Genomic DNA, 25,605 nt, shown 5'->3' on the forward strand with positions numbered 1-25,605 from the left:
CTTATTTTACTTTATTTTGAACATTGTATCAATTTGAATAATTATGTAATTGAATAATGAATTAATTTATTGAAAATATTCATGTAATACAATGTTTCTATTTTTTCAGGTGTTATGAAATGGAGAAGAGGCTAAAAACTCCAGATCTTTTCAAATTTCCTTTCTTTGAAGCCATCTGTTGGTTTGTGGCCAAAAATTTACTGGAAACTTTGAAAGGTAATTCTTTTCTTGTTTTCAGAGATATTTGTGTATGTGCTTCCCCCCCCCCCCCACACACACACCTTAATGACAGTGTCATAAAGAAAAGTTTATTACTAATTTGTGAACAGAAGAAACTTTCTGAGCTGGAAAACCAGACTTTAATTCCTTTTTTTGAAAAGTCACATTATTTCTTAACCAGATCAACAGATTTTAGTACATGCTGAACTGTTACAGTTCTAGATCCAGCAGTTCTTTAGTAAATGATCTTTCTGAAAACGACTTTGGGAATTAAAAGGCTTCCAGTGGAACTTGAGCTGCCCATAAGTCTTAATGCATATGTGATGTGTGTAACTAACATTTTGTAGCATGCTAGTGGAAACTTTGAACTTTTTAAATGGTTTTTCATCTATGCTGATAGTATATCTGGTCAATGAAAATATTCTAGATTATCAAGACAGAATATTTAAGATTCTGGCACAGTGCAGTTATGCTACTGGGCAAACAGGATTAATTTCCTGTTACCTGAAAAGACTTTTTAAAGCCAGATTTGAAGTTGTTATTTCATGTTATTTCATCCCTTTTTCAGTCAGGCTTCTCCCACATCTTTTAACATCTTTGGGTACCCGTAGCCTTTCTATCCTCATCAAACAACTCTCTTTGGATGATCCCACTGATTTATATCTGAGTTTCTTCTTGGTGGCTTCCCAGTTCAATGTGGAGATTTTCTTGCTCTTCTGCAATTTTCTTTGACCTTTTCAGTCAAACTACCAATTGTCTTTTGCTTTTTCTTGTCAAGGGAAAGATATCCATGAGGGCTTTTGGAGGAAAGATGGATCAGCTCCTTTATTGCTATTAGCAGTGTTAGACCGGTGTTTATCAGTAGGCATCTCTACAGCTTCCTTTCCTTGACAGCTTCCGGTCATTTCCAGACTTCCTCATTTAGTCTCGTAATTCCTGTATCTGTACCCTTACATAATTGAGCCTGTGAGATTGCTTTTCTCTGACTTCACCTTCTTTTCCTCAAATATCTTGCCCTCTGCCTGCTCTGATTAGTCTTATTAATAAAAGTCACATTACAAATGATGTATTTGAAAAGAGAGAAGTCAGCCTTCAGAGGAGGCTGGTGACTTCTGCTTCTGCTTTGAAAGAGATTGTATTCTCGGGTAACCTTTTTCCAATGTGAAAATAATTACAGTGTTCAAAATGATCTGTTCTACTTCGAGCAAGTTGAGGCACTGAACAACTCTGTTCCCTAAAACAGCATTTAAAGTTTCTGTGTTCTGTATGAACAGTGGGATTTAGGTTTCTAAGTAGTCTAATTAACTACACTGCGCCAGGTTTTTTTCTGCTTTTATCACATGAATCCTGTACTTGAGTATGTGTAGACCAGAAGACCATAAAACATCAGTGTTTCGTCTCTTAGGGGAGGCATATGAAGATTTCTTGTGTTATTTTTGATTTATGGTTTAGTAGATATTTTGCTGCAGAACACAGTTTATGATCTATAAACCCAGTATTAAAAATCAAAATTGAAGCTTCCATAGCTAGAGTGATGATTATGTTGGGCTTTGAGCTTTGGCATCAAGACTCCTGTGGATAAGGTGTTTACCAGCCTGAATCTTGTGTCTTATAAATAGGGGATTATTATCAGTTTAGTTGTGAGAGATGATGGTGACAACCAACTTGTAATGCATTGAACAAGTGGTTGCTAGCAGTAATTTATGTGAAATTCAGGTCAGTAAGCAAAATTAGTGTGTTGTATCTTGGGGTTTTTTTTGTTCTTTTTTTAAATGAAATGATACTATAGGGTCATAACTCCTTGATTTTTGTCTTTTCATTGACAAGAAGTGCTTGTGGCGGTATTATGAGTGTTGTGGCGTTCGCCTAAACGGTATTTTGTCCGTAATTTTGGGGACTTCAGAACAAGCGTTTGTTCATCTCTACAGTACATGTTATTTGTGTTACACTCTTATGTGATGTAGTCTTTTCCATTATAGTTAAAAAAAACAGTCTGTGGTGCTGCATTGTATTCTCAAAATTTTACCAACTGAGTCAGCAAGTGGGCAGAAAGGCTTCTGCTGCAGCTCAAAGGCCTGTTGTTCCTTCTTGCACCTTTTGAGAAGTAGGGGCCATCTTGGAGGGAAGAGCAGCTGTTTAGTAACAGAACTTTCTTTTCCTGCAAGTGAACTAATATACTATCCATAAGAATAGAGAATTATTAGTGTATTCTTTCAAGGGAATTAAAAGAGCCAAATAGTTCTAGGACTGATCTATTCCTTATTGACAAATGGAAGTGTTTGTCAGGAGACTGGAAAGAGGCTGAAATTTGCTTTTGACACTCTCTGGAGGATTTGTTTCTTGTCTTTTCCATAAAAATGAAAAGAGAAAATTGAAGAGGAACTGCAACTACTTGGGAGCACCAGGTTCCCTAAGAAGAGGAGGAGCTTCCTTAGCAGAATGTGATTTTTTTTTTTTTTTTTTCCATTTTTGTTTTGGAAGGGAAAACTATGTAAACTGGGTGAGGGAGAACTGTGATATTTGGAAGGGTGACAGAAAATGTTCGGGGAGTGAAAGTGTGCTAGTGTGAAACATTTGCTGTATGTATAGGAACAGGCAGTATGAATTCTAATGTAGAGACACAGCTCATCCCGCATCACTCTGGTCACCTTTGACTAAAATATTTCTGAATGAAACAAAGGTGATTGTTTCTTCAAATATGTTTTCTCTTGTTCTACTTTGTAAATCTATTTTATTTATTTTTATCTGTTTAATTGTAGTATATCAGTAATTTGCACAATAAGAAGCCAAAAAAACAAGATTTTATTTGAGATTATTTTGGGTTTGGGGTATTTTTTGATGGGATATACATACAGATACAGGATACAGTGATTAATTTACTTGTACAATTTTTCCTTTTTCTGGGGTGGGTGCATAATGGCAACTTTATTGCCTAAAGGGTAGATATCATTCTGTTGTTTTCACCATTACATTGTGTTTCTAAATTGGTATCTATATCTTTTTTTAGAACTGAGGGAAGATGGTTTCCAGCCTCCAAGTTACTTAGTGCAAGGAGTGAAGGCTTTACTTACTGCTTTAAAATTATGGATGAAAAAAGAAGTGAGTATGAGTGATTTCGTTTGTTAATTTGATAAACTCTGTTTTGTTCTAGAAGTAAGTTTCAGATTATTTTCATCTGTTAATGAATACTGGAATACTCAGTGAAGGTTATGTGCTGTTGATTTGGAGAAGAATCATCATGATGATTTTATATTGCATGATGCTAATGAAGTCTTTTTAGACCAGTTAATAAGCTCTGGTATTTTGGCTAATAGAAACAGAATCTTGCTTTACCTCAGCGTGTGATGAGTATGCTAGTGGATAAGTTTTTTTTTTTTTTTTTTTTTTTTTTTTTTATGTCTAACAAATCAGTTCTGTTTATACAGTCAATTCATCCTTGTCTGAAGCAATGGAGACATGTAATGCCCTTATATTTAGGATTTTCCATTAATGTCAGTGCTTTAAGAAGCACAGTTCAGATACCTCTGTATCACTGAAGAGTCAATTTAGATCCATAGAAGGCTATTAACTTCAGTTGGATGCTGGCCTTGCTGAACATTGGCTGACTCTTACAAAATCATTAGTGTGTTGTCTACTCTGGGTTTTCTGGTGCGGTGCTCTCCAGGAAAGCTTATTTGTTTTGGCACAGCACTGGACCTGGACTGGTTCCATGTGTTTTTTCATGTGCTGGAGCCTGAGCTAATAAGCCCTCTTGGAACCTGTGCTTCTGGGAAGTGCCGTTCAGAGACAGAGTCAGGATGGTTCTGACTGACCTTATTAGTTCTAGCTTGTTGCTGGCCATACTGACCCAAATTGGCTTTTGGAGAGCTGTTTGGCGTTTCTGCCCACAAGTTCTCCTTGTAAGAGGACTTGCATCGCAGCAGGCTGTGATACTTGCACAGTGCTGCACCCCATATAGTAAGCTTCTTGGAGCTCGAATCATGGCGTACAAATGAAGAGGTTGTTACTCCATGTGGAGTTACTGTTTCCAGGTGAACCTTTGTTCACCCTCTGTAAAACCTCTGAGGTGGTTCTCTGTGTCTTGAGGATGTCCGTGCTGTTCTGGACCAAAGCTAGCTAGCTACAGGATGCTGTGCCTAAGCATCAAACCACATGTGAATCCAAGCTATCTCTACATCCATGGCATGAATAGTCAACAAACCAGGTAGTCTGACTGCTGGTAATTGGGATCAAATATGACCTGTATAAATCTTTACTTTTAATTGAAGTTGATTTGGAATTCCTCTTTTCTAAATAGATTGCTGTAGTACAGTATCGTAGTATCTGTGTACTGTCTAGTAGTTCATTAAATAGTTTGATTAATACTTTGTCTAGCATGTGATGTGTTTCCTACTTGTCTGTGAAAAAAAATAATTGTAGGCTCTGCTTTCTGAATACTTATTAATGAGACTAGTGAGTATTCCCAAACCATTGACTGAATACTGACACTTGAATTGTGAGGAAATTGCACTGTATCTGTGAACTATTCGGAATGTTCTCTGCTCTCCGCCAACTATTATGTTTTGCAGCTTGTGTTCATCTTTTCTAGCTGCTGCTTCATAAGTGAGCTGATATTTTCTTTGCAGTAGGCCATGTGGGTGATAGGGTTGTAGTTGTATACAGTAAGAGCTTTGTACTTTGCTGTATGATCTGCTTACACTGGGTATTTCAGACAGGAATTTCAGATTCTGAAAAAACTGACAAATGAATATGCCACAAATGAGAAGCCTACTTGTGAAGTTTCACATTCCTATCATGGAGTACATACTTTCAAGACGTATATGAATCATTTTAATGAATTGCTTTAACTACTTGCTGGAGAATTTTTATCTTGTCTTCAGCAAGACAGCAGCATCTTCATTTCTGCAGTGTTTAAAAACTGCCAAGAGTTACAAGAGGCTGAGAACAGAGATGATCAGTGCTGCTACAATTATTTTAGTTTTCATGTCTTGACTTGAATTCAATTTGTGCAAGGTTTTTATTGGTATGTGAAATCTCTGATTACTTTGGTGCAGATCACTTGTCTGCAGGTTAGTTGATATACACAATCAAGATGATGATGTATCCAGTCTTCTGAGCTCTTGGGTTTAGCTCTGACTTCCTTCCACCTTGCGTAAGCAACAGGTCTCAGATTCTATTTTCTAGATGTTTGGCCCATGTAGCCATAGGACTATTTTGGACAACTATTCTGTGTTTCTTTTTTTTGTTTTTTTTTTTTTGTTTTTTAAGGATAAAACAAGACTTTTTGCAAGGAGGGGTAAGGTGTTTGATTTTTTTTTTTTGTGTGTGTGTGTGTGTGTGTGTGTGTGTGTTTTTATGTATCAGTATGCTTAATTATGATGCTAGTCTCCAAAGATGGATGTATTCGTTTGCCTTCTAGGGGTTCTTTTTTCTATCTGTATCTCTTGATTTAAGATAGGATTCTTGTTTCATAAAACTTGTGGGACTTTTGACTAGAATATCATCTGCACTATATATCTGTGAAAAGAATACTTTTTTTTTTTTTTTAAACATTTGTCGGCTTGGATTTTAGGGGACAAGTGACCAGTGTTTGCCAGTGCTCATTTTCCTTGTTTTAGTCTTATGTCATATTGGTTTCTCAGGCAGGGTCTGTGTTCCCTCTTTTGAAGATTTACCAGATATTGATTTGCCTGTATATATGAAAGATGACGCAGTTACTTTAAGGGATGCATGTATTGTAGGGCCCTCTGTTTTCAACATTTAGAAAACAATTTCGTGATGTTCTTGAGTGAATCATAATTGTTTCCATTATTCTCTTTATCTGAAATTTTACGGCTGATGTACTTCAAACATTTTGCTGCTACTGTTCTCAGTACAAGAGAACTAAGTCCCAGAGGCTGCTTGCTGCTCCTCCAAGAGGCAGTATGCAGGGGCAACTCAAACAAATTACTTAATAATGATTATTATCATTTTTCAGAAATGTCATTTCTAGATATTCATATTTCCTGCCCATCCTTTCCCTCTGTCAGACTGCTCGGTTATATATATAAATTTGAATTTGTTGGTGTATCAAAATTGCTTGGATGGATTTTTTTTGTAATTACTCTGCCACAGATTAGTCAGGAAAGCTTTGGTATAAATAGATGCCTTTTATACTGGCAAACAAGTGAGCTTGCAAGTATAACTTATTTTGCTCAAAGAGTTATTGTAAATGAAACTAGCAAAATAATTTACTTCTTCTGATATAAACTATATTTGCATTAGGAAGGCTTGTCAGTATTTTTAAACCAGAGAAACTTTCCAGTCATGGCTTTGGGGGATCACATCAGAGTCATTTCCCCTTGAAGTCCTCATGGACAAGAAAGCTTTTGGGAGAGTGAAGGTATAAAAAGGACTGGGTGGTCCTAAAATGACCAGTAACTTGCTGGAAAAAATACAGTTTAGTGCTACAGGTGCCGTTCCCAAGTGTGAATGTGTAGAATTGGTGCACTCGGAGTGAACAATGGTAAATAATAGCAGCCAATTTAATCTTTCCTGTAGAATCAATGACACTGGTTGTGTATCTGGGGTTTTTTGGAGAGAGCATTGGTTTTAATGAGTGAGAGGAAGCCAGGTTCAGTGAAATGCACTTTACAATATCATATTACTTCTATCAATAATTCTGCGGCTGAACCTCATTTTTGAAATGTGGGTAGCTGAAACTTCTATACAGCGTTTGTGAGATAATTTTCCGTTTAGAAAGTCAATTAAGGGGATACCAGAATTCATGTCAGTCATTCTGGTCTATGTGTGAGTGTTGTTTTGTCTGTTCAGTTTTAGCTAAATATCTCTTGGGACAAATTTAAACTATATATATATATATATATATATATATATATATATATATATATGAAATATTAAGGTTTTCTTTTTCTTTTTTTTAAACTAGAACTAACTTTAGAGCTTTTGAACCTACTCAGATTGGTAATAAACATACAAAAATCGGTCTGTGCTCTGATACTGTTTCACAGGATTAATGTGAATATACACTGTTAGGGCTTTGTAGGGTTTTCATAGTGAATGATTTTGAATCACTTTCTGCAGCCTTCTACCAGATCTTAAATATGCTAAAAAGGTCATTTAAAAAGTGAAACATGAGGCACCTGGCTAGAAATTCATCTGTTGGTTACTCATTATTGCTCTTGATTTGATCTGTAGGTTAGATTTTTGCCTTAGTGAAATTCCCTTAGTCTTTAGCTGTTTTGGAGGTCATTACTGTAATAAGTTCCAAAGTGTGGTTCTATATTGACCATGGTAGAAGGAAAAGGAGAAGCCGAAACCATTTACTGAGAAATAAAGTTATTCACTTGTCAGTATGGCTTCATATTGCTGCTTTTTTAGGCTCTTAGAGTTTCTAAGAGGAGCTGTGGGCTGGCTGACCTTGAGACTCCCTTATATACCCTGAGCTTCAGGCATTGCAGGGTACCTGCTGCCTTCTAAAGCTTGGACTGGGTGCTTCAGAGTGTGCAAGTATCTGTCCTGGCAGTTTGCTATACTTATTAAAAGAAGTTTATCTGGCTTTTTTCTTGTGTGTTTTTTTTTTTTTCCTCCTGTGGTTTCATTTATTTCATATTACCTTTGCTTTTATCTGAAAAACAAATCAAGTGTCTTTTCTTCACCCTTTGCATACAGCTTGTAACAGAACATGCCTTTGAAATTCCAGACAACATTAGACCTGGGCATCTCATAAAAGAGCTTTCAAAAGTGATTCGCTCTGTAGAGGTAAGAACAGAGGTAACCCTACTTTAACTTTGCAGGAGAAAAATCTTTGAATCAGGGAGTTCCATGATAATTATGCTTTTGATTCACTGTGTTCACCTTTTTATTTAATGCCAATTTTCTAACAGAAAGTCATAGAGGAAAACTGTTGGGAATACCATGCTACCAGTTTTTCAGATGAAGAAAATGCATAGCAGGGTTTTTCCTTTTTCTTTTTTCTCCCTCTTGCACTCCCCTCCTCTCCCCCCCCCAGCCCTTTTTTTCTTTCTTTAAGTGTTTCTTTAAAAAAGATCTTTAATGGTGAAGTGATTTGTAGGTCACTATTTTTAAATTTTTCTCACTTAAAACTACTTAAAATAATTGTTGGGAATATTTTATTGTTAAAAGGTACTCTCTGTATTACATTCTCCTACTCCCTTCTCTGTGAGCTCTGGTCCAATTAATATCTCTTGTACTCTTTCTTATGTTTTGTCCCTATTTGTTGTATAGTCAGTGTTCTTTTTCTTCTTCCTATAACAGTATTTTATTCCTTTATTCCTTAATGAATGCTAATTATTAAAAAATTGCCACATTAAAATGTGGAGAGAGCAGTGCTGAAAAACAGAGAATACTGACGTATTGGGTATTGCACATGTATACCCTACCCTGCCTTCAGGAATTAAACCTTAAATGTTAGTGGTAGGTTTTGGTATTAAACTCTACTATTATGGGAGAATTTAAAAGCCTCAAATGGAAAAGAGGAACTGTAGAACTAAGCCTTGTACAGATCCATAGGAATTACATAGTACTTCTCTAAAAGATCTAAAATCTTACTTATACAGTTTTCATTCAGTTAGATGAATAGGAAGCAGTACTTAAGTATATGAATGTGCCTGTGTGAGACTACTCTGAAATATGTATTTTCAATTAAAGGAGGAAAACAGCAAACCAGTTAAAACTCAGGGAATTCTTGGTGTATGTCCAACTTCACGGTCTACACATGAAAGTACCTCCCCTCACCATTCCAGACGAAGGGTGAGGAAACTGCGAGACCATGCTACCAAAACTCCTTCTAATCTGGACATCCTGGAACTGCACACAAGGGAGGTACTGAAAAGACTGGAGATGTCACCATGGGAGGAGGCAAGTGTTACATTTCATGGAAGAAAACCATAAAAACAGAACAGAATAAATTTCTAATCTCTATTGAAAAGGAACAACTGTTAAGGTGCATAAAAATATAGGCTGCAACTGTTTGTCATATGAGACATAGGTAGATTTGTCTTTGGTTTATCTCTTTTGAGTTTGCCTGATAGGAGTTTCTCCCTTTCTTCCTTGGTAATTTTTTGGGTAGGTTAACTTAACCTTTTGGTTCTGGAAGTCCCCTGAATCCAACACCTACTGCAAGTATAATTTCTTAGTTAGGACTACCTTAGCTATCAAATGCTACTTTGAGTCAATTCTGTGCAGAAGAGGGAGCTTGCAAAGCCCTAATTTTCTGAGGCTCTGGGCCAGACTACTTCTCTGTGTGCTTCTAGGCAGCTGTTTCTTACAGTTCAGTTAGTGTAATTTGATTAACCTCTCTTTCCCTTCATGCTTCTAGTTCCTCTATGACTGTGATTCCCTACCAGTAAGCCTAAGGCTACCCTTGTCTCTGGTTTGGGGCTGCGGACTTTGTAGTCATCCTACAATGGTATCATGGAGTAAATGAGCGAAATGTACTCTACTGAAATGTTCTTTTTCTCAGATCTGATGACCATATTTCAAAAAAACAACAGAAATGCGAGAAAGAGTGAGAGAATGGGAATGATTAATGGCTTTCTAAGAGTGAAAAAATGCAGAGTATATTTAGTTGTGAGAGGACTAACTGTCTTAAAATTATATATAATAATGGATAGTGTAGAAATACTGATTTGAGTCTTCCTGTTGACATTCATAAGACATGAACAAGAAACATTCAGTTAGTCCCAAAGACAAAAAGCTGAACTTAAATTTTACTGCAAATAATTAACCTGGAATTCACTGCTACAAATTGTTTTTAAAATAAAACACTTAGCAGTATTAGTGATTGTCATTTAACATAGAAACACATTGTTTGTGATAAGTATAGACTTCATTTATTTATTTATTATTTTACATATTCCTGGTTTGGCCCATAAATTCTGAAACAGTTAGTGATAAACTTAAGTTGAACATAAATTGCTTTGAGCTAAGAAAGTTCTGCTTATGGCAGGTTAGTTTCCATTACAAACATTTTGCTGTCCTCTGAGTCAGTTCTGGAATACCAATTCCAGGGAGCAGATATCCAGCTTTGAAGTTGCTTTACTTATCATCCCAGTGATGCTTTTGGCTTGCCTTGCTCTCTTGGTATTTCTTTATTTTGAGTACAGCAATAATTTTCCAAAGGCTATCCAGAAGGAGTATTATAGAGATATTGTAGTTGAGTTATAGATGTTTAAAGAGGCTATAGATAATTCAAAGAAGAAGGTGCAGTTTGCTCTTTCTTACATCCAATCATGTTTTGTTTGGCCAGTTTTTGGCTTCAGCTGGTTATAGAAAGGTAACCATCCTGGTACTGGATTCAAGCTTTTGTGGCATACAGAAAACAAATATTGAACTTGTAAAAGCAATGTTGCTTATTTTTTATTTCTTTAGGATACAGCAAACTCGAAACTGAACGGGAGATTTAACAAGCCCTTTCAGCCATCTTCTACAGTACCTGAATGGCGAACGAAAGACAATGATCTTCGCCTTCTGCTGTCAAATGGAAGAATAATTAGGTACAAAGGGTTGATTGTGGATCATTTGTTCCTAGTCATTATGGACTGGCACACTCTAACTCTATAATAACACTTTTCTGTTTATGGAGCTCTGAGTTCCCTTCTATCAGTAAGATTCATGTTAGGAATATAGGAGTGGATTGTGTCTACTGTCCCCTAGTGGAGCTACAGTTGGAGAGTGAAGAAGAGCAGATGCACTGCATGTTCTTTTCTCATGGCATTCCATTCAGTTGCTTAATTGTTTTTTTTCTGAAGGGAATGCTTCAAACTAGAAATGGTTGCTTTTGAATCCATCTGTTTATTAGAATGATTCTCATTAAAAACTCTGGTGTCAACACAGTGTCTTTATAGGAATGATAGCAATACAGGAAGTAAAATGGGGTAGATGCAATTGTGAATGACGAGATAAGCGTGAGAGAGTGTTACTGTTTTGTCTCCAGAGTGTTGCAAATAGTGAAGGAAAAGAAAACAATTGCTTCAGGTTTGTAAGAGCAACATGCCTACATGCTTGATTTTTTTTTTTTTTTGTGAGACAGAGATGAGAGACGGCCATTTACAGATCGAAGTCTTTACACAGCAGATAGTGAAGATGAAGATGACAGGACAAGGTCGAAAAAGACTACTGTTAAGATAGAAGACCAGACCTCAGGATTTGAAGGAGAAGGGAATGCAGATGCCCAGAAACCACTGAACAGTAAGCTTGCTTTTAAACCCTGTCAGTTCAGCATTTTGATGATCTAGAAGAGAATCTAACTAGTGTGAAGTCTGACTGAAATTTTGCTGAAGTATGAAGAGGATAAACTAATAGATCAGTGAAGTAATATTACAAGTTACAATGATACACTTGTCAGTTTTTTTTACTTGAAGATGCTAATGACTGCTTATAGTAGAAAAATAAAACTCATCTTTTTACCTAAATTCCATCTTGAATACTGTTCTTACTAGTTCCATATAGGAATTCCAATGCCCGGAATAATTCCATATAGGCAAACAAGCGTAATTTAGCATAAATAAAACTGCTCCCACATGTTTTCAACCTTTGCAGTAATCTGGGGAAGAAGTTAAATTAGTCCAGAAACTGTGAAACACTTCAACCCCTCATTCCAATACTTTATATCTAAATCCTACTTGACTAGAAGTTGATCTTTCCTATCTTTCTGTAGCCTCAAGTCTTTTTGCCAGTGTGAGCTCATTATACGTTGTATTAGTAACATATCAATTCTGGATGCCTGTTTCCATTGCTTACTTTTAAAGCGCTGTGTGCACTGACAAATTGGTTCTTCAGATAGCTCATTCAGCTCCGTGTTTAATTATAAAAGTCACATCCTTTCACAGTAGAGCTCACAAGGGCTCATAGGATACGTATTAGGAAACTGAGGTCAACGTTTATAAGATAACGAGAGTCCTCTTGAGACTTACAGTTCCTTTGGTTTCCTGCACATCTGTAACAACATTCATGAGTTCGTTGTCAGCCTGGATAAAATATTTAATTATTTTCCTTAACAAAGCAATTTGTAGTCGCTGTTGAATGTGCTTTCAAAGGTCGCAGAGGACAATATTTAAAAAAAAAAATCTGCGCAGGAAACGGATCCCTCTTGTGTAGTCATGAACCAACAAGACAAATGGCTTGTTGAGTGAAGGCTAGGCACCCACTATGCAGTGCTTGTCTGCTTCAAAAATTAAACCAAATTTTACACTTGAAGCAAATATTCAGTCATACAGAGTAACGGTAGATTATCTTCAAAATTGTTGTGCTTATTTGATGCTGAATGAATTTGGCAGTGTTGAATGTAAATGTAACAAATATACTTAAAACTAGAAGTGAAAGCTGAAATTGTTTTTTCCAGCAACTGAGCATTCAAAGTTTCGCTAACATTTGTAATTGAATAGTGACAGTCTTCAAACTTCCTTATTAAAAGTCACTTAAACTTGGTTGTGTTACTTTGCCTTAACTGAAGGTTTAAACAGAGGGAGAAAATTTTCTTCTGTAGAGAATTCCATAAAGAACTAACTTTTTCTATAACAGATGCGCCTTACATTGTTCTTACTAGGATTTAGGCCAAGAGACAATGTCTGTAGAGCAGTGCCTTGAAACAGATGAGTTCAAGCTCGGTACAGCTTTGCATGTCATGCAATGGTTCTAGTCTAGCGACCAAGTGTTATTAGTGAGACAAAGATCAAGCCATTCTACTCAGATTTTAATAGAGCAAGATCCTTTGGATGGGTGGAGGGAAGGTGATTTAAGATATTTTTGGAATTCACTGTAGCTTAGTCTGATCTTATAGACAGATTTCTTTTTCTCTGCCTTCATCCAGTGAGCCACTTTGGAAGTGAACTGGTGAACAGTAGACAACTTATTAGAGTTTTGAGCAAATTTGACTTGTGAACCAAATCACTGTGCTTTTGTTATACAAGCTGTTAAAAATAAATGTGTTTATTTTCTTTACTTAAAAAATAAATGTTAACTATTGCACATAATAACTTCTTTTTCTTTTAATTTTTTCCTTCTCAGTGTTCTTTGAAAGTGTGAAATCAGAACTCAGGAATGGATCCTCAGAGTACTCTGATATTTCTGATTCAGAAGAATCTGAGCCTGATTGCACTACACAGGTATGGCTAGAAAAAGTCACAAAAGCTAACGAAGTGGTAATTAAATATAATTTTACTGACTTATTTCGAATTTACCTGATCAAAATTTGCGTTAAAAGAACAATAACAAAATATTTAATTCTTGTACAAGTTCCTATCTCAAATTATCACAAATTCACACTTCTACATCATTCTTCATTTATTTTAGTCTTGAGAAAATTGGCAAGAGATGCCCTGTTGAGACAGGCGTTACGATCTTGTTTGTCATTAAGGTGTAGTTGGCAAAGGATGAGCCCTGCTCTGGAGCATGCAGAGGCTGAAAAAAGTTAGGTCCTAGTTGCTTTGTTTATTTCTTCCATAAATAAATCTAGATTTCATCAATAGAATTAAGAGTATTTGCCATGCAACTTCACTTTAGAGCATGCTGAAATGGAAACAGTCTTATAGGCCTTTAATTTTTTTTAATAAGCTTAAGTGCCTAGATCATATTGAGGTGTTTGAGTCTACTTAAATAGTGACCCTCCATTTGAGGATCTAGACTGTAGTGCTTTCTTTACAAGTGAACAAAATTTGAATGTGTGTGTGTGTGTGCATGCTTGCGCGCGTGCACACACACACACACACATATTTAAACACATGTATCTTAATACAAGTTTTAGTAATTAAAAATGTGTATATGTATATGCAAATATTTTATCAGTTTCTCCCTTGCAAAGTTATGCTCTGACCTACTAACTTCAATTTTACTTGGATAGCAGTTAGATGCGAGTAGAGTAAAGTAATTACCTAAAAATTTTGTTGTGTGCTGCTGAAAAGCTAATGCCTTGGTCTCACTTTTGATTGCAGCCTATTATAAGATTATCTGTATTTACAGTAAGTCTTTAAATTCCCACTTTTGCTGTGGGAGTCAAGATGTATACTTAATATTTGTTGTCTCCCCTCATTACTGTATTTAGATGTTGGAATAAGTGAGAAGAACCTCCTTGATGTGGCTTCTTCTGATTTCCTAACCTGCATTGTCAGCAACTTTGGCTCAGCAGTTTGTTGTTGTTTGTTTTTATGAAACAGAATCAATAGTTATTTGGCAAGAATGTTTTCCTTCTTTATAGGAGCATATATCCAACATTGAATCATTCTGATGTTCACTGAACGGTTTTGTATAAATGCCGTTGATTCTCTTAGTTCCCTCTATATTCTACTTTGTAGTTTCTAATAGCATCTAATAGAATAATTTTTCTGCCAGTTTAAATCTGTTTTTTGTAGGGATATATCCAGAATGAAGTATTTCAGTAGCTTCCATAAATCCCTTTTATATTTTTGTATCTCACTGAAGAAGATCTTAAAAAAATGGGATAAGAGCTTTCTTACTAACATTCAGTTGTATTTATAATACAATTGCTCATTTGTGCAACTTTCCAGGTGTCAAAGATTAACAAGCTGCCCTTGCAAATGAAGCTCTTGTATGTAACTGTTTCTCAGTGGTCTGAAGCACTGACATACATTCCAGCTATGTTTTGATGATGGGAATAGTGGTGGCAGTCTTACAGGACTATGACTCTTCCATGTTCTCATCTTCCATTTCTAATGTTTTTATTGAATATCGTGTTGAGTTTATAACTTGAAAAAAAGTATATTCTTTCTGTACTTGAAAACAGATTAGTCTGAATTACTGAGATGAACATGTCTGTTGGAGCCCTTGCTTCACCTGAAGGTGTGTTGAGTCAGATATGTTTGTTTCGCCTTTGAGAGGCTCTTCTCATACAAGCTGTAATCTCCAGGGGAGCTGGGAAGCTCTTCCATTCATGAAATGAGGGCTTTGCCACTGTAAGAGAGACAGCAGCTGCTGTGTCTCTGCTCCTAGTGTGTTTTGGACTTACCTGAGAGCTTCTGTCGCTCATAACTTCAATCAGTAGCATCTCTCTTATCTTGCATTTGTGAGAGCAGGAACCAGAAGCTATCACCTGAGGGTAGGATATGTCTTCTTACCTGTAATAGGTATCAGTTCTGGGCTGCTGCTTGGAACCCTACTTGGATGGATTTTTTTTCTCCAATTTGAGCACAGAAGATAAGCATAGTTATTACTCTCATTAAGGAGAATAAAATGATTTGTGTTTGGCTTAAAATGTGTAGTGTTTTCTGTAATAAAATAGATTTTGGAGGTGCTGTCCATATTGCTGAAGCATGCACTCCCTTAAATCAGTGTCACAAGATTTGGATATATAGGATTTCCATTCCTATATTCAGATTAATTGCATTCTGAATACTATATATATCTGAAAGTTGGACTTAGAAGTTTTAGAATTTCTCCTTTAGCATGAATTAAAGTAGCAGTCCTATTTTAGGAGGCATGATGACCGTTCTGTATACTGTTTGTTCTTGCTCCAGCAGAAGAATTTCTCCACAGAGGAGTCAGAAAGCTCAGGTGATGAAGAGAAACAGGAAGTAACATCAAATTTCAAAGAGGAATCTAAGGTTACGAGAGACCTTTGTCAAACTACCCAGAAGCCATCTAGAAATGAAACTCCCAGTAAAAAGTAAGCATGTTGGCGGGATTTGTTTATAAATTAATGTTAGACCTTTCCCCACAAATATGTATGGTTCTGCTTTATATGAATATAAAAATAATTCCTTCAGAGAAATTTTGGATTCTGTATTGAACTGCTTAACACTCCTGTATTTTTCTAGGGACTATCCTACCTCGACAAGTACAGAAGAAGAAGCTATTCAGGGCATGCTTTCTATGGCAGGATTGCACTATACCACATGTTTACCAGGTCACACACAAAGCACAGACTGCACAGACAAAAGACTCTCTCTTCAGGAACACAGAAGCTACCCCAGAAGTAGGCATAAAGACAAACAGCCATCTCAGAGCCACAAAGCAGTAGAATGTGGTAGGTACCTGAATTAATTACACTGCTGTTGTCTGTTGTTGGACAAACTATTCAGAATAAGTACTTAAAGTTAGGTTTTTAGATTTGCAGTGAAGTTTTGAAGCAAATAAGACCAACTTTTAAAAAGTGTTTTGTTTTTTTTTCTATAAAAAAATAAATGTAACTTCTGAAAATTGGGACAAATTTAGCTTGAGAGGTCATCAAGATCCATCTCCTAAATATTGCTATTTAAATGTTTTGTGGCAGCTTTACAAGAGTTTAAAAGTTATGGCTAGGTTAGAAGTGTAATCTCCTTCAAAAAGGAAGATTCACAGACTACACAGTTGCAGCTTTTATCGTGTGTGTGTTTTAGAAGTGTGTTACGTAGGAATCTGCTTTATGGCTTTTCGTATTTCTTGTGTCTTTGGAAGGCACATTTGGCTTTATTTCTGAAATTCCGCTGTGAATGCAGTCCAGTAAATTGAAACTTCCATTGGAAGAACAGGTTGGTAGGTCTGTGCTGTCACCGGGGCAGCAAAGAGAACTCTAGTCTTGAAGAGGAGAATCCAGAGGCGATTGTTTCGGTCAGGGCATTTCAATGTCTGAAGAAAACAGATTCTGTTAAATGCGTTTTGGGAATGACAGACAACAGAACATTGCCACTAATTTCCTTAAAGGAATCAAAATCACTTTGGAACAGAGAGAAAAAGAGTCACTGTGCTTGAAAATTCTTCATATGGGAGTGGAATGGAAGATGATTATGGCTTGGTTGATATGGAATATAATAGATCCCCACCAGCAGAGAGAGCATTAATTCAAACAAATAATAGTATGTTGATTTCTTGTGTAAGTAGGTAACAGGAAAGCCAAATGTGACTTCAGGGACTATGTTCAGAAAGCCAAAGCTGTATGTCTTTAAAAAAACAACCCCCCAAACCAATAACAAACCATGCAGACACACAGTGCCTTTTCATTTTTACAAATTTCTGAAAAAAGTAATAACCAGGTTTCTATGTCGAACTCCAGGGGTAAAAAAGACGAAGCTCAGTGCTTCATAGCTTATCAATATTTTGCAAGACCTTTCAGTCATTACAAATTTGAAATCAATTGATGTCCTGGGATGTTTTAAGTTTTACCAGTTAACTGTATTGTAAATTTGTTTTCAATGCAGATACTTTCATGGTAAGTGTAGAGTCTGTTCTGTTTTGTGTACCTGAATAGCACATCAGCATTTAGAAAGAAAACAGTCGATAGTAACTGTAAATTAAAGACAGTCTCCATCTTTGCATGAACTCCTAATGATACAAAAACATGGTAGAGAAACTGAAAAAGGTAGCAAAGAAGGTAAGCTCTCTTCCATATCATTTCTTTCAAATTTGAATGGTCATGTTCATCTGACCTTTTTATGGATGCATATATATCTTTAGTTGTATTTATATTGTGAATTTTTTTTTCCAGTGTAGTCTATAGAATGAAACAGATCTTAAAAACTTTTATTCGGCGTCAAGGAAATATTTTTCCATTGTTTTTTTGTCTTAATTTTGAACTTAATCAAATGTGTAATTAACTGTTATATTCGTCATTATTGATTTCAAAATTTAAGCTTGTTGAACTTCTTTTTAGGTAGGTCTGTGAGGGAAGAGGAAAGAGACCTGGGGACTTCAACATGGGCTAGACAGCTGAATGAAGCTTCCAGGATTACCCCTCAGGTAAAGCAATATTTTAAACATTTTAAACACATTTTTCTAGAAAAAAAGGTCGTGAAGTTGTAAGCACAGAAAGTAAACAGAGTGGGCAGGTCTTTCCAGACTAGCACATAAATACATACAAGCCAGAAGCGCATCTTACATACATACAAGCATATCTGATAGTAGATAATACTGGTCCTGGTAACTGGAAACTATATTTCTGTGATGCTCCTCTCTTTCGTTTCTCTTCTGCTCCTCCCAAACTCTCTTCTGTCATAGTGCCTAGCATGGAGATGCTCAAAACAACATCTTGAAGAAAAAAGAAAAAAAAAGAATTTACATTCAGTCTAACTGGTGAAGCACTGTATTGTTTGTCCATTATTATTCTCAACCAGAGCATCAGGAGGAGCAGAACTCTTTGGTAGTATTTATAGTAAAGATACCTGCCTAGGAAACTTGCACTGCCAAACTTGTATGGCTTTTCAACAGCCTGCCAGTAGGAATATTTTTGCTTTCTGAAGTATAAGTGGAATCCAGCAAAGAACGTATAAATGAAAAGTTATGTATCTTACTCTCTAAACTTTCTGATATTTTCTGATAGGTGTATCTAACATTGTGTATGGTAGAAATCTTAGGAACAATTCAAGTTGCAAAGTACCAGTGCTGTTTAGCTGTATTTTAATTGCATAATTTATAGATTTTTCTCTAGGAACGCTGAACTGCGTGATATTCTTTACAGTTTATAATTCTCAATTTAGAATTTGTTCTCTCATCAGCTGAATATTGAAAACAAATTGCCTGTTTAAATTGTCAATGGTTATGATATAGCTGTTACAGTAGTCAGTTAAATCCAGAGCAATTGCATTTGTTTTGATCACTGCAAACTAGTTATGCATACTAGCATACTCAGTTTCTGTACTTTCTGATTTTAATCTATTTCATTGTCTTTAAGTGCTTATGGAGAAAGTTGTACAGAGGTATTATATTGTGCTATCTTATTTTAAGAGGTATCTATACTAGCAGAAATGGTGACATGATAAAGCAGATGGACACTGTTGGAACTAAATTTTTTTTTTTCTTAAGATATATTAGTATAATTAGAAAAAACTACAGTGAACTTTTATCCAGAAGCTATTAACTTTCACATTTTTTCCCCTTCTTCTTCTCCTCATTTCTATTCCAGGATACAAGTAAAATGCAAAAATATGTCAAGAAAGAGGGTGCATCAGAAGCTGGTCATAAGGTTCAGGAAAACAGGAATATAGTCCACAACAATGGCTTGAGTTTTCAGCATGGCAAGTATACTCGAGACTCCAATCTAATTCAAGGAGAATGCCGGCTGAGCGATGGCAGTCTTAGTCCTGACAGGCCATATGGTGAAACATCCTTGTCTGTACCACTTCATCCAACCAAGAGGCCAGCATCAAATCCACCCCCTATCAGCAACCAGGCGACAAAAGGTAATGTTCATCTCTGTTGCCCTCTTGCCAGGAAAGGAGGGAGGCAGGGGAAAGACTAAGAAAAGGAGCCTGTAAACATCAAGAATAGCTGTTAGATGCAGAAATTGCAGAAAGGACAGACTTGGACCTTGAGGAAAATATAAAATGGGCATCCTGAACACACTCAAATTTTGGCATGGAATGTATATAGGAAGGACTAAGAGAGCTAACTGGGTGCAAGCACAACAGAAACCTTCATAGTTACCGTTGCATCTCTGCAGATATATCTGTTATGCATTATAAAAGGGATCAAAACAGACAGAACCACAACTGTACTCTAAAACATTGATCTAAATCAGATTTGTTCCTCTAAGTTCAGGTTTAAAAACTGTGACACTTCAAAAATATTCTGATGACTGTGCTATTTGGCTTTGTACTCATATAACTTACAGGAATAATTTCCTTGAGTAAAATTCAGAGAGCTCAGTTCAGGTTCTCCCTCACCCCACCTCCTGTCCTTCCCCAGACTAGAAATATTTGGAAATAATATCACTTTATCTATGATAAAGCTGACCAGAGTTTAGGAGAAACAATCCCTGCTTTTCCCAAAATTCCAGTTCACTGATTGTTTGCTCTAAAATTGACAAGTGAAAAGCATTTTCTGAAAGTGATTGAGGTGAAAATTTTGCCTGCTTCAGCTTGACCAAGCTGGGTCTCATCTTTGTTTCTATTGTGACAAAATTCTGTTCTGAGGTACTGGATTTCATTTTTCAGGCAAACGTCCAAAGAAAGGAATGGCAACCGCTAAACAGCGCCTTGGGAAGATCTTGAAGCTGAACCGAAATGGCCATGCACGCTTCTTTGTTTAATGTAGCTGCTACTTCTACTACTGCTGTCTTTCCTACACAGACCAGTATTGAGGTCAACAGAGCCTGGAGCTGCTGTTAATCCTCTGCTTGAAGCAGACTTGCATGTACCATATAAAACACTGCCTGATGAACAAAAAAAACCCAATGCTGCATTTTCACTGTGCCACACCTGCTCAGCAATAACCATATGGGAATGGGGAAATCTTCAGAGAGACATGGACTGAGAAATAGTCTCTCATCAGGGCTTGAATATCATTTGTTGCTGGTAGTGTCTGACCTAATTCATGAGGGGAAGATGATGAAGGTGGTTTATCAATAATTTATTTCTGATAGATTTTGACAACTTTTAAATTCATTTAAAAAAAACCTATTTATTTGGAAGACTTTTTTGTGGGGGTTATTAATTTAGATTTAAGAATGTGAAAGTTTTTAATTGTTTTGATAATGTATGTTTGGTGCAGTGGAGAGCCACATTAATGATGATTAGTCTGGACTCCTAAATTTGATATTCAGGTTATAGTCTTAAATAGGGGTAAGATGCATTATTAATTATTTTTAAATTAAGGCATATGGAATCTTATTTTTTCCTGCTCTTTATAAGCTGTTGGCTGGGCTTTTGTTGACTTGTAAGGTGCGTATTCTCTGCCAGCTTGATTATTTTTTGACCTGTCCTCTTTTATACAGATTTATTTATTTGATGGACTAGAAGAGACTCTCCTAAAGACAGAAGAATCTTCTTATGTCAGTCCAGTAGCTAACTTGTTTTAAACTGCACCCCTTCAAATTGGAGTTTATACTTTTACTCCTGGTGTGATGTTTGATCTAGCCATGATGGTTTTCTCCTGTAAAAAAAGGCTCCCTGAAATTGTATTTATACAGATTATTTAAATGTTGGTACAAAGGAGGGAATCTTCATATATCTTATTGGAGGAATGGGGAGATGAGTTAAGATGCATATTTCTTCAGAACAATTATTCTGAAATAACTCTTAAGATAGACATTGCAGTCTTAAGATTTGGCATATTACTTAAAGTAGCATGGAAGGAGCATTAAAATATTATTATTGTACTTTAAATACATTTTACTGAGGAGTCAGGAAGGCAGGAGAATGTGTGTTGCTTTCAAAGCTGGATGTGACAGCTAATTAAAAGTCTTAAATGGTGCATATATAAGTGTTAAGTAGCTTACTGGTATCAGAATGATCATTTGTGTCAGGTTTCACACAGAGCTGATAGCAAATGCCAATTCTGAATTACTGTAAATAACTTTGATTTAAGATTTGTATTTTTCTGTAATATAAAAGTAAATATTTAACTTTTGGGGAATGGGAATGAAGGTGGAAAGGGGAATACTTTTACTTGATTTTAGAAAAAGGGCATTTTGCAGGGTCCAGCCAAAATGAAAACATTTAATATGCTAGTGATAAGGTGTTTTCTTTTTTTTTTTCTTTTTTTTTTTTTTCTTTTTTAATGCTTGCTAAGACTAAAAGTACTCAGGCTTAGCTGTCCATTTCATTGAATTGTTTTGAATTTACATACCAGCTTTTCCTTCCTCCATATTCTATACTGGAATTTTCTTTTACTGTGGTTTAAAAACAAATTCAGTTTGGCTTTCCAGAATATTTGTGCAGAGCTATTTTTGTCTAGACTAGATTATGAATGCCTTTAGAAATTTATGGAAAAAGTTCTGATGTCAGGTGTTTTTTATTATTGCAGGGTCAAAACTGTTCAGCACTATGTTATCTTGTTTCTAAATTGAGAAATATCAAAATACAATGTAATTTCAAATAAGTCAGGTAGCTTTTATGGCTTAACTTCCTCCAGAGCTTGAAAATGGTATCTTACAAGCATTCTTTGCAGCCCTGCTTTTGCATTATGTTGACTTGACTTTACAGGGGTGCGTGTGTGTGCGTGTGATTTTTTTTTTTTTTTTTCTTTTGCTGTTTTCTAATTATGGTTTCACAAAACCAGGACCTCCCCCAGTAAGCAGTGGAGATAAGATTACCAAATAGCAGAAGATAAGCTAACAGTTTCTGTACAGATGCTGAAAGTGGCCATAACTACTTGCTTTTTCTTAGGTGCTACATTTTCCAGTTGGAAATAGTCAAGAGAGAATATTTAAACTGTCTTCTCATATGTGTCATCAATATAATTTAAAATTATATGCCCTTATAAATGTTCTCTTTGTTTAAGCTTGAGCAAATTGATTCATGCCTGCCAAGCTTCGAAAACTGTTCTAGCTTTAGCATATAGAACCAAACTGCTTTCTTCCTGCTGGCTGTTTAATTTTTAAATGCAGAAAATTCCTGGTTAGGGCAGCCAGCAAAATCAGAGGGGGATGAAGTCAGCTCTCCTTAAAGGCAGATTTTTGAGGACGCTAATCTGAAATAGAATTATATGCCAGAATAGAATCTGGAGTAAGGAATTTTGAAATATGAATTATACCTTCTTGCTGTCTATGTGACATATAAGAGGTCTCTTTTCCGATGATTTTCATTATTTATCTGTATCTTACAGTTGGAACACAGACTTGGCTGGACCCATGTATATTATTTTGTCTTGTTTTTTTTTTCTTTCTTTATCCTTCTTTCTCCCTTTTTTTTGAAGTGGCTCTCCACTGTTGTGAGTTTACGTAATAGTCTCTTCATAGGCTGTCAAGAGGCAGAGGTTCATTACCATTTTCTTCAGATATCCATGCTTCCACCAGAAGTCTACTTTTAAAACTTTGATGTTCCACCTCAAAAAGGTTATTTAAAAGAATTTGCCATGATAAGCTAATATTAAAAAAAAAAAAAAAAAAAGTCTCCTGGTAGCTCATGAAGAGGATGTGGTGACCTCACTTGTTTTGTGTACTTGTATGTAGGAATATTTTTATTGTGTTCTAGATGAAAACACTACTGCACCGATCTTTTTGTAGATGGACTGAACCTCGTGTTGTAGTAGTGGAGAGAGAAAGCCCTATTTTTTTTTTCTTGATGCCACACTCTAGGGATGGAGGAGGGTTATGGGGGAGGAGTGGGGAACACTGAATGGACAACCCAGAGAATTAAGCCTGCTGTGGTAACTCATTTTCAAGGAAAATATTTTCAAAAAAGTCAAGAAACTTGGATTTGACATAAAACTTTAACGTTTTTTGTTGGCAGGCAGACAGAACAATAGGAAATGAAGTAGTCTTACTGTTCTCTAAGTTCTCAAGTTCCTGCAATTTTTTAAAAAAACATGAAAATTAAAAGACCACCTAGAAACTATATCAAAGATTCTTCCAGCAACTTTCCCTTTTCTCCTCCTACTATACTTGCTAATAAACCCTGGCTACAGGGTAGCCTTTAATGACCTCTGATGTAGATTACCTATGCAACCTGTAATACTCTACATGAATCCATTCTTAAAAACAATTTTGAAAGGGTTAGATGTTCACAGTTGTTACTTTCTGATCACATAGAGGTTTGGGGGGTTTTGTTTTTTTTCTTTTTTTGGGGGGAGTAGTTGAAATTCTTGTGTTACCTTTAATAGAGATAAGAGAGCACAGTGTCATGATCACCTTTTAGAGAGCTTCAGCTTTCCCTAGGCTTTGCTATGTGGCATAAGCTATCCTCATTCACAAGGCCATGAAGTTGTAAATGTTGAAACTTTTTGCAGGATTTCAGAGTCAGTGCTGAACTGCATCTTGCTAACCCCCGTTTGGTAATTGTGGAGACTAAGCAGAGCTGAAGCTAGAATGAACTGGTACTATAACTAGTGCCCTCTTTAGGCTCCATGTGCCCATGTCTCCCTTTATCCCCCCCCACCCCCAGCCCAAATCTAGTGTCTTTTCGGAGTTATTCACATGATACTTCCGGACCATTAAAAGCTGTTTGTGGCTTCTGGGATTGAGTGAGCCCAGAGCTGCTCTGTTTCACAGAAGAAATATAAATGGAACTAAGGGCCTTACTGTTTGTGGTTAAACAAGATTAAAAGCTGCAACATCCATTTTTCCAGAAAACAAGAAAAAGAAAAAAAAAAACCAAATAACCCAATTTTTGAGAGCAAATGAGTGATAAATCATGCAATGGATGGGAAATATAAGTAGCACTGATAAGGAAATGCGTGTTCTTCACATACTGCATTTCTTTTTGGAAAAAGACTTTTTTCTACTTTAATATAAATTAAGCCATAAGAATTTCATGTTGTGGGAAGAGAATGAAAGGGATCACTTTAAGAGATTATATTGGTATGTATTGTCACTTCTGCTGGGAAATGTCTGTTGTTGCCAATTCCTTAGCATATCTTTCTTGAAAAAAAAACAACAAAAAACATGAAATTTGAAAAAAGGAGATAGTTCTTGGCTATATTTACTAGTTTTGTAGTAATGTTTTGCTAGCCTGTTTGTCTTTTCCTCTCCTTTTTCTACTCTCATAGTCTAATTTCTGTCTTTCTTTCTAATGTCTCTGAAAAGACTAGCTTGTCTGCTCAGTAGGGGTCGGTGTATGTGTGTCTTCCTTTTTAAAGAAACGCACTACTGTGTTAAGTATTTGGCTGGGAAATGGGATGCTGCAGCTTTAAGAGCATTTTTTTCAATTCATAACAGTATTTCCCATCCTCTTTTGCCTGCAGGCAGGGAAAGTGTATGTACAGTATTTATTTTGTTTCAGTTTTACTTTAAATTTGTAAGTTTCTATAAGTAGTTCGCATTGATTATTCTAGGGGAGGACAAGTGGCTTTGTTTAAATTTGTATTTGATATTCATAGTTTCCACTTTCTGTACTTTAAAATACTGAAATTAAAAAATTGTATTGCTTATGTTTTGATTTTAGCACTCTAAAGTGTTTAATTTCTTCAGACTTCTCATTTGCTTCAGTGTAAATACAGAAAGTTGTATAGAATGTCTTGAGGAGAAAAATGCTTTTCTAGTTCTGATTTCTGTGCCCTTTATTCATCACTTTTTTGAGACGACTCTTCCTGGAGAAATGTGAGAACGAATATTCTCATATTCTTTTTATTTCTCAAAGTGCAAATTTCATTTCAATCCAAGTATATTATATGGCAACTAAATGCATTTTGTGATGATGTGTATATTCTTTTTGAATCCTAATATATTAAGGGGAGATGGGGATGTTCTGTGGTTTGTCATATTAGAGATCTAGAGAAGTAGGTGTAAATTGTAAGCAGGGTGTCAAAAGAAATGTTCTTCTGTTCTTCTCGCTCTTGGTTTTTGTTCAGATTTGCCTCATGCTTCTGATGACTGACTCATTTCTCAATTTTTTTTCCTTAAGTAGTGTGCTGTTCCTGGTAGAAGAGATTTCTCTTGCACCCTTTTGCTCATTTTGTCTTGCTTGCTTTTATCCTGGGTGGCTTCTCTGCTGATTTCTCCCACAACATGTCATCTTCTGTTTTACAGTCTTCAGTGCTCCCTGTTTTGACTCCATATGACAG

At 36.0% G+C, this 25,605-nt stretch overlaps 1 protein-coding gene across 2 annotated transcripts in view; it reads left to right on the forward strand.

The window, feature by feature from the left end:
• KDM7A (lysine demethylase 7A) overlaps positions 1-24,985 on the forward strand; it is a 65,319-nt gene extending 40,334 nt beyond the window's left edge. The window contains exons 9-20 of one of the 2 annotated variants that reach the window (XM_067308011.1): positions 110-216; positions 3,227-3,318; positions 7,891-7,980; positions 8,890-9,099; positions 10,612-10,736; positions 11,273-11,430; positions 13,249-13,346; positions 15,711-15,859; positions 16,011-16,219; positions 17,822-17,907; positions 19,070-19,346; positions 20,100-24,985. In XM_067308011.1, coding sequence (XP_067164112.1) covers positions 110-216; positions 3,227-3,318; positions 7,891-7,980; positions 8,890-9,099; positions 10,612-10,736; positions 11,273-11,430; positions 13,249-13,346; positions 15,711-15,859; positions 16,011-16,219; positions 17,822-17,907; positions 19,070-19,346; positions 20,100-20,194 — 1,696 coding nt within the window. In that variant the 3' untranslated portion in view covers positions 20,195-24,985. The remainder of the gene's footprint in view (positions 1-109; positions 217-3,226; positions 3,319-7,890; positions 7,981-8,889; positions 9,100-10,611; positions 10,737-11,272; positions 11,431-13,248; positions 13,347-15,710; positions 15,860-16,010; positions 16,220-17,821; positions 17,908-19,069; positions 19,347-20,099) is intronic. The other variant, XM_067308016.1, reaches the window with a different exon arrangement.
• Positions 24,986-25,605: the final 620 nt, after the last annotated feature.

Source organism: Apteryx mantelli, chromosome 1, assembly GCF_036417845.1.
Source record: "Apteryx mantelli isolate bAptMan1 chromosome 1, bAptMan1.hap1, whole genome shotgun sequence".
NCBI lineage: Eukaryota > Metazoa > Chordata > Aves > Apterygiformes > Apterygidae > Apteryx > Apteryx mantelli.